The following is a 13,223-nucleotide window of genomic DNA, read 5'->3' as shown; positions in this document are numbered from 1 at the left end:
ACTCCTTAGTCTACACTCTTAACTACCACACTGTACTTAAGCCCCTCTGTGATACTACTACTACTACTACTACTATTAATGATGATGATGATAAATACAGACCCAACAAGCACAAATGAACCTTATCAGGACAGCCAATCGTCTATTCACAAGGCAAGCTGCAACTTGGTTTCAGTAAGACACAACCTCTATGTTAATTAATAAAATTCATTTTGAATGTTGTGCTGTGTTATTTTATGTTTAATTTATGGAGGCTTTGGTTTCATAGTGGTTTAAGAGTTATAAGCACAATTTATTTATGCCTAATTTTAAGCTTACGAATATTTAAGCAATAAAATAAAAATAAATCTAAGTGTCTGTGAGAATCTTTCACCCTTAAAACACACATTTAAAGAATGCTGGTCTAAGGTGTCACCTCTTGCCTCACCTCCTGTGGATATTCAAATACTAACTTCCAGGGCCAGCTCTCAGAATGATGGTGTTGGATGTGTTTGTGCATCTGTGTGTTTGTTTAGTGTTTGCCACTTCCGCATATCACTGTCCAGTGCTCCTGCATACATTCTGACTTTCCCTTGAGTGCTCCATAATGCCAACGACCATCCTTCCTACACAGGGTGGATGGTCACTGATTCAACAATGTTAAGCTGGAATTTTCCAATCACCAGATTCATGAAGAGCAAAGTCTTCCAGCCACGGGACAAGGCATATGACAAAGGCTGGCTGGTCTGCGGGAGAAGGCTGACCCAGAGGAAGGGCTAGGACACGTTGAGCAAGTCTAAGTCATGCGCCAGGCCCAGCCATCTCTGAAGACAGAGACTGTTCCTTCCTAGCATATTATATCTAAATTCCTCCTTTTGACATTGGAAAACTGTAGTATGTTCAGGGTTCAGAAGCCATTTCTGAGGACGACCAGACATTCTCACATATTTAACTCATTAACAGGCATCCAATTTGATTCTCAATCAGCTCTATGAGGGCAGCTCCATTTCACGGATGAGGAAACAGAACCTCAGAAGGAGTCAGCAGTTTGCCTGACATCACTATATTTGTAAGTGGGAGAACTGGGTTGGAAATCAGCTCCGGCCCCAAGCCCAGTCCAGTGTTATTCCCCTGCCAGGTGGGAACCTGGTTAAGGACCTGAACCAAGACAAGGGCAGTGAAAGTGGACAAGACCTAAACAGAGGCTGATGGAAAATGGGTCTGACTGAAAGAGGCCCTTAATAGAAGGTTACCATTTTTCACCTATTAGATGAACAAATATCCAAAAGTTTGTAATGCCTTGTGTTGGCAGGGCTGAGGAGAAACAGGTACATTTCTGGTGGAGTTTATCTCTGAAAATTACAAATTAATTAATCCTTGGCTTAGCAATTTTGCTTCTGGGAGTTTATGAACAAGTATGCTTGCATACCAACTAAAAGAGCACACATGCCAGGATATTTATGACAACACTGTAACCCAACAAAAAACCAGATACTCTAATGTTCATTAAACAGAGGGCTGGTTAAATAAACTTAGGTCCATTTGTTCAAGGGAAATATTAGGTAATAGGAAAAAAAGAAAGAAACTCTGATATGAAAAGACCTCTAAAACAAGATGTAGAACAGTACATATGTGCTTGCTACCTTTTATGGAAAAGATGTGGTGGTGGGGGGCAGATAAGTGATAAGAGATACAATTTTTAAAAATCTATATATCTGTATTTGTTGTAGATGCAGCATTTAGAAACTTTAGAAGAACATGAAGAAATGAATAATTGTGGTCATGAGGATGGGAAGAATGAAGAACAGGGGGGAGGGGGGAGGGGTAGGCTGGAAAGACTGTGTCTACTTGGCTAAATTATTGGGTTCAGTTGTTTGGTCATGCAAGCGCTGGCCTGTTACTTTTAGGATATTTCATGGATCTAAATTGATTGCATCTATAGCTGATTACATCTGCCATCAACAAAAGAGACTGCCTTAACAATGAGAGCAGTTTCATTCAATCAGTTGAAAGCCTTAAAGGGAGAACTGGTGATTTCAGCAGTCAGAAAGAATTCCTATATCAGCTAGCCAACTTCTCCTGAGGCATTAAAATCTTACTGGAGTTCGCAATTTGCGGCCTATGGAATTAGGATTTGCTAATCCCCATGACAGCATAAACTAATTCCTATACTAAGCCTCTTAATATTTACATATATATGTATCCTGCTGGTTTTCTTAGTCTGCTGAACCTGATCTACTATAACAGATTTTAGATTTTTTCTAACCATAAGAATGGACTATTAAATTAAATTAACTATCTAAAGAAAAAAAAGGGCTGTATTAAGAAGGTTCTACCCAGGCTTCCCTTTCTAGTCAAACTGATCTGCTCCATTCACTCCTCCACACACTTGTCGCCATTGTCTACCACCTTCTCCACAGGTCATTCGGGCCTCCTCCAGGAGTCCTTCTTTATTACTCCTCATGCCCTTGTGCATCACTGCATTTTTTGCAAGTTGTAGCTAACACTGAATTGTTAAGTTTCCTTCCTTCTAGATGAAGACAACATGTATAACTTCTACGAAGCCTTAGGGAGTCTAAATAACTTGCCAAAGTCACCGAAGAGCAGAGCTGGAGCTTGAAGCAGTTGAGAGCCCTGCCTATATCCATTCTTCCAGCTACACCCATAGTGCCTCTAATTACAGCACCCAGATCCTACAGTCCCTGAGGAAGGATGATATCTCCTCTGTCTCTCTGTATATTCTAATATAGAGTTCAGTGCTTGGTGGCCAGCAATAACACGGTATAGGAAAGAAGGAAGAAAAGAAGGGAGGGGTGGGAGGCACTCACTCTTGCAGAGACTGATCTGAATCATCAGCATTTGCTGTTCCCAGGTCTGAGTCGTAGGACATGGGCTCTTCAGAACGGTCTGGACTCTTGGAACCGTTCTCTTGGAGTAGGCAGCTATCAGAGTTCAAGCTGCAGGACAGCTGGGATGAACTGGCTGTGTCCAGGCTGAGGGTGGAGGCAGTGAGCTTCCTGTTCTGCCGGATCTTATGGCCTGAGTGCTGGACTTCGATGTCCTCTGAGCCAGAGGAATGGGAAATTGAATCCAAGGACTCCTTCTGCTGTAGTTCGGCACCAGAGGTTGTGAGAGGGTCAAGCTCCGAGAGTGGGCAAAGCCCAGAAAGGGCCAGTGGAGTGAGTGTCCACTCGTTTAAGATGGCAGACTTATAGGAGAGTTCGAAGGACAAGGATGTTAACCCCTGCAGGAAGCTAAGGAGAAATTCACCCTCCTCTGCATCTCGAAGCAGGGCTGTAGGCTGATAGTACTCACACAGCCGGACCTGTTCCTGAAGGAGAAGTTTTAGGTAGCATTCCATCAGGCCATCGTTGAGGGCCAACTGAAGCCAGGCTCGGCAGCGGCCCACATCTGTGTTGACAAAGATCAGGTGTTCCAATTCTGAGATGATGTGTCTGGCAAGGGGGAGAATTGACTTCTTTCAAGAAACTATAAAAAATCATAGGCATGTCTTTTAATCACTTGCTAGCAAGAACCAAAAATAATGATGGCAAATACATACCAGCATGAAAAATTCCTGAATAATAGTGTTTAAGGGAAATTTAGAAATAGCTAAGCTATAATCCCCAGGTTTCTGAAGTGTTATGAAGGATAACTGCTATGTTTGTTACAATTATGCCTTGGACCCCTGACATCCATCTGCTCACTTAAGACATGCTTGCTGAGCAAGGTCCTTGCAGGTGTTAAGGTACAGGATATAGACACGGTCCCTGCTTTACCACTCAAGGGCACATGTTAGGTGAGCCCAGTTGTGGTAGAGCTGTGGCATGGGGTGGAGGAAATAAATTCAGGATTGGAGTAAGAAAATGCCATAGAACAGGCAGCATCTGAGATGGGCCTTGGGGTATTTCAAGAGGCAAAAATGGAAGGCACAAGGGACTGGCAGAAAAAAAGCATAAAGTATAAGGAAGAAACAGACAATTACTTGTCTGTTGGAATGCTGGGCATTCCAATTACAACATGTGGAGAGAAGGTAATTCAGTGCAAAGCCAGGTAAAAGTGGGCCTTGAGTATCAAACCAATAAGGCAAAGTAGAGCAGTGGTCCCCACACCTGGCTGTACATTAGAATCACCTGGAGAACCTGATCAGCTTCTGGTACCCTAAGCCTGACCTTGTAACTCAGATACTTGATGGGGCTGGCCTTCGCAAGCCTAATACAGGTTTTTGTGCAAGAAAGTGACTTGACCACAACCAAGCAGACCTCAGGGTGGGTCTGTCTGAGTAAGATCAGACCCCAAGTCTACTAAACTCAGTTCTTGAATTCCAAGGGCTAATGGAAATGCCATTCCTCTGAGCTGTCACAGTCCCCTGCACATGCCTTCTCCAAGGGAGTACAGATTTCACTCTACTGGACTCAGTGATTGAGTTCCCATATTGACTGACTGACTGACATACTGAAAGATGGAACAGAATGATAAGAGGACACTTAGAAAGCCACTGTCAGCTAAGAGAGAGGTAAGAATCTGAGATAGGACAGTGGTAATAAGCAGGGAAAGGAAGATCAAAGTTTGACAAGGCACCTTCAGGTTGAAGGTGGCATTTCATAGCCCTTAGAGGCACAGTGCCAGATACCTATTCAAAGGCTCAAGCAGTTAGGGACAAGGCCAAAGAGACAAATGTCTCAACAGTGAATATTCAGATGCTCTTCCCAGAGTCTACTTTTTTGAAAAAATCCCATCCCTAGTTGTAAGAATAACATTTAGCACACAGACTATCAAACATTCTAAGCCAGTTTTGGCAAAAGTTTTCTGTAAAGGGCTGGGTAGTAAATATTTTAGGCTTTTCAGGTCATCCAAACTTTGTTGCAACTACTCAACTCTGCCATGGGATAAAAGCAGCCACAGGCAATATGTATATGAATGGGCATGGCTGTATTTTGATAAAACTTTATCTACAAAAACAAGGGGTGGGCCAGCATTGGCACAGAGGCTTTGGTTGCCAACTGCCTGGCCTAAAACAATGTTCTCCAACCTTTTTCACATGCAAAAGATTTGTATGGCACCTTGAAGTAAACAGAAAAGGGTGTTCCTGCTAGAGTCAACCAGCCCAGGGCCTTGAAGCAGCCCCAGGCCATTGTCTGAGGGCTGAGGGGCTCAATATCTAATGGCACACTGCCTGGGAAGCTGGATCTAAGAATAAACCCCTCTACAGGACACTGCCTACACCTGTTATCTCTTCACTAGAACACACGGCATCTTGGCTGGTTTCTCTCACTGCTGATCAGAAGAGATATGTGTCCCATATTCTGAAATTCCTCCTGAAAGCAAAACCTCTCTAGGTGATCTTACTTGTGAGTGACGGTTTTCAGGAGAGGCCAGAAGACAGGCTGAGGAAGAGGTTTCTGGAGAGTTTTCTTCCTCTTTCCCCCTGCTTCCACTCGGATGTGCTTGGCATGTAGGCCATGGATAAACACGGCTTCCAGGGCACTGCACAAGGTGTTGGCATCTCCATCTTCACTGGTGACCACTGTGTCCAAGGACACATACTGCTTCTGCAATGCCTTCACTGATCCCACCAGCTTTTTCTTGATGACCTATGCAGTGTCAAACGTAACACAGGCCTTTAGGACAAAATCTTATAGAGACCCTCTGGAATCTTAAGTCTTGACTATTGGAAAATACACGCATGGCTGAATGTATGTATGTATCTATAAATTCTTTCTGCAAAAATAGCACGTATTAATTCTAGAAAATAGAGATAAAAATGTAGTGAAGAAAAGGAAAATCACACACCACCCACAGAATAACTATTGTTATTATTATTTTTTTTTAACCCATATCCTTCACTGGGTATTTTTTGTATTCTAAATGGAGTTTCAAAGAACATAAGCCTTATATATCTTATGTTTAAATACTGGCTCCATCATGATGACTATTAAAGATGAAAGACTGGGTAAATTCTTCTAAGGACAGAGGTGGGGCTTTCTACCTTATTGATTTGACCAAGATTTTTTTCAGAGTATCAATGAGCTAATCAATGTGGAGAATAAAAATGTTGCTTTAGAACAACTAAGATATCAAAAAACAAAAGCATGGTTTACATTTGGAAAGACCCTATACAAAAGTAATATTTTCTGTAGTACACTATTTAATTTAACCTGCCTGGTCAGTTTACTTAAACAACATAATTACGTGGAAACTAGAATAGGGACCGAGAGCTATTATTCTTTTTAGGTAACTGTAATATCTCCATATATCCCAGAGTATTTGGGCAGAAAGTTAAAAAGTATTTGCAGTAGATTGGAATGATTTCTAATTGTTTTGTTAATTCTTTTTTTAATTAATAAAAAAAAATTATACAGTAAAAAAAAAAAAAAAAGTATTTGCAAAGTCCCTTGAGGGACTGGGGAAAAATGTGGAAATATCAAACTTCTCCACCTGGGGAATTCCTGATATTCTCTCATGCATTAGGGACTCCCAATTTAATAAGCCAAGCCCTTATTCTTGGAGCTTGTCCTTATGAAATTTATTCCTGCAAAGAAGTTAAGCCTACTTATAATTATGCTTAAGAGTCCCCCCCCCCCCCAGAGAACCTCTTTGGTTGCTCAGATGTGGCCTCTCACTCTAAGACAACTCTGCAAGTAAACTCATTGCCCTCCCCCTTACATGGGACATGACTCCCCGGGATGAGCCTGGACCCAGAACTCTGGGACTGAGAAAAACTTTTTGACCAAAGAGGAGAAAAGAAATGAAACAAAATAAAGTTTCAGTGGCTAAGAGATTTCAAATAAAGTTGAGAGGTCATTTTGGAGACTATTCTTATGCTTTATATAGATATTCTTTTTTAGTTTCTAGTGTATTAGAATGGTTAGAAGGAAATGCCTGAAACTGTTGAACTGTCATCTAGTAGCTTTGGTACTTGGTGATGATTGCATAACTATGTAGCTTTTATGGTGTGACAGTGTGATTATGAAACCTTGAGACTGACATTTCCTTTATCCAGCGTATGGGTAGATTAGTAAGAAAATTAAGACAAATAAATAAATAAATAGGGGAGGATAAGGGGATGGGATGTTTTCGGTGTTCCTTTTTTTCTTTTTTTTTTTTTGCATAGGTAGGCACTGGGACTCGAACCCGGGTCTCCGGCATCATGGCAGGCAAGACCTCTGCCTGCTGAGCCACCATGGCCCCTCTTTGGGAGTTCCTTTTTATTTTTTGGAGTAATGAAAATCTTCTAAAATTGTGGTGATGCATGTAGAACTATATGATGACACTGTGAGCCACTGATTATATACTTGGGATAATTATATGGTATGTGAATATATTTCAATAGAATTGCATTAAAAAAAAAAGAAAGACACTAGACATGGAAGTCAGAAGCCTAGGTTTAGTTCTAGCTCTGTCAGTACCCAGACATTTTACTTAACCTCTCTGAGCCTCAATCTCCTCATTTGTTAAATGGAAATACTTCTTGATCTATAGTACCTGGGAGGTTGTAGGGATTGCACCTTGAGGGTCATACTAGTATTTTACTCATCTTTGTGTCCTCAACACTAAGCATTATGCCTGGCTTAATAAATCTTTGCTAAATGAGTAATTGTAAAGTGTACATAAAGTCCTTTGAAAATATTGTACGATGTAAAAGTAAAAACTGAACTATGTAAAAAATACTGTACTATGTAAAAGTAAAAACCTGCACTATGCTATAATTATGTCAAAGTTACAAAAGCCACTGGAAAATGACTAAAAAAGGACTGCAGGAACTGTGGTTTGATTTGCTAGCTGATAGAATATAGATAAGAATTTTACTTTTTTTTTTTTTTTTTTGCATGGGCAGGCACCAGGAATCGAACTGCCTGCATGGCGGGCAAGAACTCTGCCACTGAGCTACTGTGGCCCGCCCCTCTTTTGATTTTAGTGGACGTGGTAAACACTAATGTTCTTTGAAAAGTTAAATGGTTTTTTAATAAGCTTTAAATGATATATAATTCACATCATAAAATCACCCATTTAAAGTGTACAATTCTGTGGCTTTTGGTATATTCACAGAATTGTGCAACCACCACTACAAAGTTTAGAACATTTTCATCACTCCAAAAAGGAACCCCTTATATACTAACAGTCACTTCCTATTCCCTCCTCCCTTCTTCCCCTGATAACCACTAACCTTCAGTCTGTTCCTATGGATTTCATATAAATGGAGGCATCCAATATCTACCCTTTTATGTCTGGCCTCTTTCAATTAGCAAAATGTTTGCAAGGTTCATCCACTTTGTAGTATGTCTCAGAATATTCCACTTTCTTTTTTTTTTTTTTACATGGGCAGGCACCGGGAAACTAATCCAGGTCTCCAGCATGGCAGGTTACAACTCTGCCACTGAGCCACCATTGCCCACCCTCATTCCTTTTCATGCCTGAATAATATTCTATTAAATGGATATATCACATTTTGTTTACCCATTCAGTTGATAGACATTTGGGTTATTTCCACTTTTTGGCTATTATGAATAATTGTGCCATGAATACTCACGTACAAGTTTTTGTGTGGACATATTTTCCACTTTTTGGGGTATATATCTAGAAGCAGAGTTGCTGGATCATACGGTAACTTCATGTCCAATTTTTACATTTCTACCAGCAATGTATGAGGGTTCCAATTTCTCTACAGTCTCACCAATACCTACCCACTAAATATTGTGTAGGGTATAGAGGGATTAATAAGACATACATTTGAGGATCTCATACCCTCATGGAGTTAGTTCATGCTACCCCTTGTTAGCAGGCTTTGCAGGCCAAGGGCCATGTTCCTGGAGAGCTCTTGGGTGGATGGGAAAGGCAACACAAAGAAAAGGGCCTCTGCCTGAAAGCCAGCTGGTTAAATGTATGGAGCTGGACTCTCCATTGGTCAAAAGAGGGGAAAGCACATCTCTGACATCTGCAGTTCCTTTCAAGCAGAAAGTTCTCTGAATAGGGGAACAACACTGGGGAGGAAAGAAAAAACCTGCTTTCTCCTCCCAAAGCCATCTCAGGATTCTGCCAGGGGCTCAGCCCGAAACTTGCCCTGACCTCCTGACTCTAAGGGAACTGACAGCTTAGCCCACAGACTGCCCAAGAGAGCCCCAGGGCCCAGTTAGGATGCACACAGCAATCAGCGGAGGCTGAGTGGGCTCCAGTTGACTGGTTCAGATATATGTAAGATGCCAACTTACTTTTAAAATTATCAAAACGTAACAAACCAGTGCTTGGGAAACTGTCTCAACCCAACTTACTGTATTGGCCAAACTGTGTGACCAAATCATGGCCTAAAGGCCAAGGGCTGAAAGTTTAAATGGAAACTCCTGATCTCTGGCTAACTTATCTTAAATCCCCACTGTTCTTTTGTAAATTGTCATTTGTTTTTAATCACCAAAAGGACGACTGAGAAAGGATAGGCTCTCCTCAGACCTACTTCTACTGTAACATTTTCCTCAACATAAGCCCTCTCTTTTTGGATAGTGCCCATTCATTTCAAAGTTAGAAAAAACTGATAAAACAGTTGTCTCTCTAGACCCCTTCTCCACCCTTAATCTTCCCTTGTCCACCTACCTGGATGGCAGCCTGGGGGTCCAGTCCATTCTCCACCACTGACAGCATTTCCACTTGTGCCGCAACCCCGTGGAATCACACGTTACCTGTGAGACAGATGGAGGCCAGATGAGCAAGTTCTCAACTTAACTCTACCCAGTTCCTCCAGCAGGCAGTAGGATGTCAGCTGATCTCACTCAAACTGCAACCAAAGCTCTTCGGAATCCAAAAGTAAAACCTGGAAAGCGGATTATAAAGAAGGAAGTAAAAAAGGAAAAAAAAAATCAGAAGGCTCAGACCTCAGGAGGTGAGGAGTCCTATGATCCTGGGGTGGATCAACCCCAAGGAGTGGGCGGTAAGGGCCCTTTACTCCAAATGCCAGTACAGAAAGCCAGGAACCTGTGGGATCAGGGTGTGGGAGTGGAAGGAATGGCTGATTTAGATACGGAGATGCTGCAGCTGAAAGATCCATAGGTACCAGGAAGCAGGGGCTGAGAATTCACATTCAGGTCCTGGTTCTGTATTAGGCCCTCTTACCCTAGTCCTGGTCTGCAGGTAAGCAGTGAAAAGAACAAATGAATTAGCTTCAAAAGGGGAAAGACTCTGCTGCTTTGCTACACTTCTGCTTCTCCTTGAGGCTATAAGGGTCTGCCTTGCAGAGCACAGGAGGATGCATCTAAAGAGACCAACAAAGGTTCTAATCTCCATTTCACCTCTAATTAGCTGGGCATGCTTAGACATTGTATCAGACTGTCAGAAAGAGACATGAACATATGTGAAGTACCCTGCACAGGTCCTGAAATGGACCGGGCACTTTAGTAAATGCTATCTTTGATCCCAGTGGATATTGCCACCCACATACCAAATATACAAGCAATACTCAGTTAAATCTGTTTGTTTTTTTTTAAGTGGGAAAATGCTTTTCTTTTCTATTGTTGAAGCCCTCACCTTCTCTTGGAGGTACAAGCATTGTTCTGAACAGGAAGTAAAGGGAGGGCCCTCAGTTGGGATATGGGGGAGCCAGATCCCCAGGTCTAAGGGTAAAGCCATCCCCACCAGTGCAGCCTCAGGGACCTGGCTTCCTCCCTGGGGAACTGAGTATTTGGTAGAGCCTCCACCTGACTGAAACTGAGAGGGCTGTTAGTTGGCCAAATAACCCCCAATAACTTCAACAGTTGTGTCTGTCTGATTGGGATTGGACAAGCCCATTCACATCTCAACAAATCTCCAGTGAACATAGTGCTGAGCATCAGGGAATACCTCCCCCTCACATCCTCACCCCCCTCCCCCCCAAAAAGATTATTTGCTGTTCTGACGTCAAAAAATCATGGCCCAACAGAGGTTAACAAAACCAAGGAAGGTTAAATGGGTTCTGTATCCTTTACGCATATTGCCTTACTCCTTCCTCATTAACCACATTAGGAGTGATAAGGAAATGGAAGCTGAGGGAGTCAAGGAACTTCCCAAGATTCCATAGCTACTAAGTGGCCTGCCTCTACCACCCACTCCTAGAGTGCCTACTCCAGCTCAAGGGAAAAGACTTCAGACACCTGAATGGGTACAATCACCTAAGTGAACAGGGAAAACTTTCTGGAAGAGGTGAGTATGAGCTAGGCTTGGGTAGGCAGGAAGGGGTGCACTTCAGCTGGGGGCCCAGGTGCACGGGCACATCGAGGCCAGTCTGGCAAGAAAGATTTATAAGAGAGCAGGGAGTGCGAGGTCTGGAAAGGACAGAAGCAGGGTGGTCCTAGAACTTGACGATGCTCTGATTCAATCCCTGGTGTCTGGAGTTGGTAGAAGGTAAACAGGACTCCTAAGTCAGACAAACAGAGGGAGGCAGGTATGTGTAGAGGAGCGCCTCTGCAGACCAGCTCTGGCCAGGACGTGACAGTTTGCCAGGAAAAGCATTTGCCATGGATGCAGCCCCTGTCTGACTGCCTCGCTCTTCACCATATTCTTTGCTCCCATCTACCTGGGGAATCTTAGGGCCTTCCCCTGGGAACCAGCTCATACTCAGGGACCGAGAAGACAAGGAAAGGTGTGCTGCGGTCAACCAGCACAGAGTCACCCCTGGAAATGTGTCTGATCCTGGAGCTTAGGTTCCTTCAAGGCTACCCAAATGTAGCCCAGGGAGAATGCCCAGCAGAGTCAAGGTTCTCTGGGCTCCAACACTCAGCAACTTCAGCCCTTCCAGACAGAGCCCTCAAGCTCTAAACTGCCCCTCCCTAGCCAGCCAGGCCAGGCCCCCAGGTCACGGATCTCAACAATCTAAATTAACAGCCTGGCTCCATTAAGGTCTAATTAATTGAGAATAATTAAGTATTTATGGAGAGGGGGGTATGAGTAAGGGGGTGATCTTGCCAAGAAATCATTTGCCAAACCAAAGTACACTGAAGATAAGAGAGATTAGAGGAGGGCCAGACAAGTTACTGACTCCTAAACAAAGTGTCAAAAAAGCTACAAAATGACAACAGTTCAGAGGAATCCAGGAGAGCAGCCACTTGACAATCTGGAAAACAGGACCAAGACCTTGGGATTCAGGCCACAATTCAGGACACCTTTTCCTTGTAGGAAGCCAAAGTACTTTACCTAGCCACGTCTGTTACATAATGCCTCCAGGAGGCAGACACCAACTCAAAGGCAGGAATTTGACAGTCTAGACCCAAGAAATCACTGTAGAATCAGAGAGGGCTATGGGCCTCTACCTGCTGGTCAGCACCCCATCATCCACCTGAGTGGCCCAGGCCCTAAATCTACCATCGTATGCAAATGGATTCATATTCAGTCCTCAAAACTTTCTTCTCTGACACCAAGATTCAAACCAAAGAGGTGTGGCTTCAAGGAAACCTATGCTGAAGGGAATAAGGGGAGAACTTGGGAAGTGATACCAAATGCCTCTCAGAAAGTCTACCACGGGAAAAGGTAAGTTCTGCCCTTTAGAAAGACACCACATTATGTGATACGGGGCTGCGTCTGCCCTTAAAGTATTGATTCTCCCTTACAGAGCTCTCCAGGGTGAATAAAACAAGCATTTCTAATCACATACTCTAACCTCATTTAATTCTTACAACAATCCTGTGGGAGAAGGATGCTTATTCCTGTTTTACAGTTGAGAAAAATGAGGCTTAGCAGAAACAGGCCTTAAGTAAGGGATAGAGTTCTCCAGAGTTCTCCAGTTCCCTCATTCCAACTCTATGCCTTTCAACCTGATCAAATTGTCTCAGGTTTTGGCTCAAGGAGTTATAGGCAAATTTACTACTTAAAAAGGTTTTAAGAGGTACTCAAAAGCCTCATTTTATCTGTGATCTAAAAGGCCTAAAACCAACTTGCCAATCAGATCTATAGCCCAGGTCCTTTCTACTAGACCCAAGTTTCAGAGCTGGCATTTCTTAAATGCCACAACATATAGTTAGGAAGGAATTATCCTGGTTGTTTTTCACTGGACTGCCTGGCCTTCTATACATGTTCAATTTCTTTTCCTCTAGAAACCAGGGAAGAAAAAAAATAGAATAGCTTAGATGAGACTTACATTAAAAGAAGAAATGGATAGCTAGCTTCACCGCTTTCAAATGGGTTTTCAAAACATTCAGCCCATGAGTAAACAGCAACATCTTCCCTTTAGAGACTCCTTAGCCATTCCCAACAGCCTTCCCTCTACTGGCAGAATCACACTGTGTACC

The 13,223-nt window shown here is 42.8% G+C and overlaps 1 protein-coding gene across 1 annotated transcript in view; it reads right to left on the bottom strand.

Annotated features, from left to right (window-relative positions):
- The window catches only part of PLEKHM1 (pleckstrin homology and RUN domain containing M1), a 146,104-nt gene that overhangs the window by 41,001 nt on the left and 91,880 nt on the right, over window positions 1-13,223 (bottom strand). Inside the window, 3 exon segments of the mRNA XM_077164066.1 lie at window positions 2,808-3,434; window positions 5,329-5,573; window positions 9,565-9,650. Coding sequence (XP_077020181.1) covers window positions 2,808-3,434; window positions 5,329-5,573; window positions 9,565-9,612 — 920 coding nt within the window. The 5' untranslated portion in view covers window positions 9,613-9,650.

Source organism: Tamandua tetradactyla, chromosome 6 (genome assembly GCF_023851605.1).
Source record: "Tamandua tetradactyla isolate mTamTet1 chromosome 6, mTamTet1.pri, whole genome shotgun sequence".
Lineage (NCBI taxonomy): Eukaryota > Metazoa > Chordata > Mammalia > Pilosa > Myrmecophagidae > Tamandua > Tamandua tetradactyla.
Note: the sequence above shows the minus strand (reverse complement) of the source record. Positions and strands in the feature narration are given on the sequence as shown.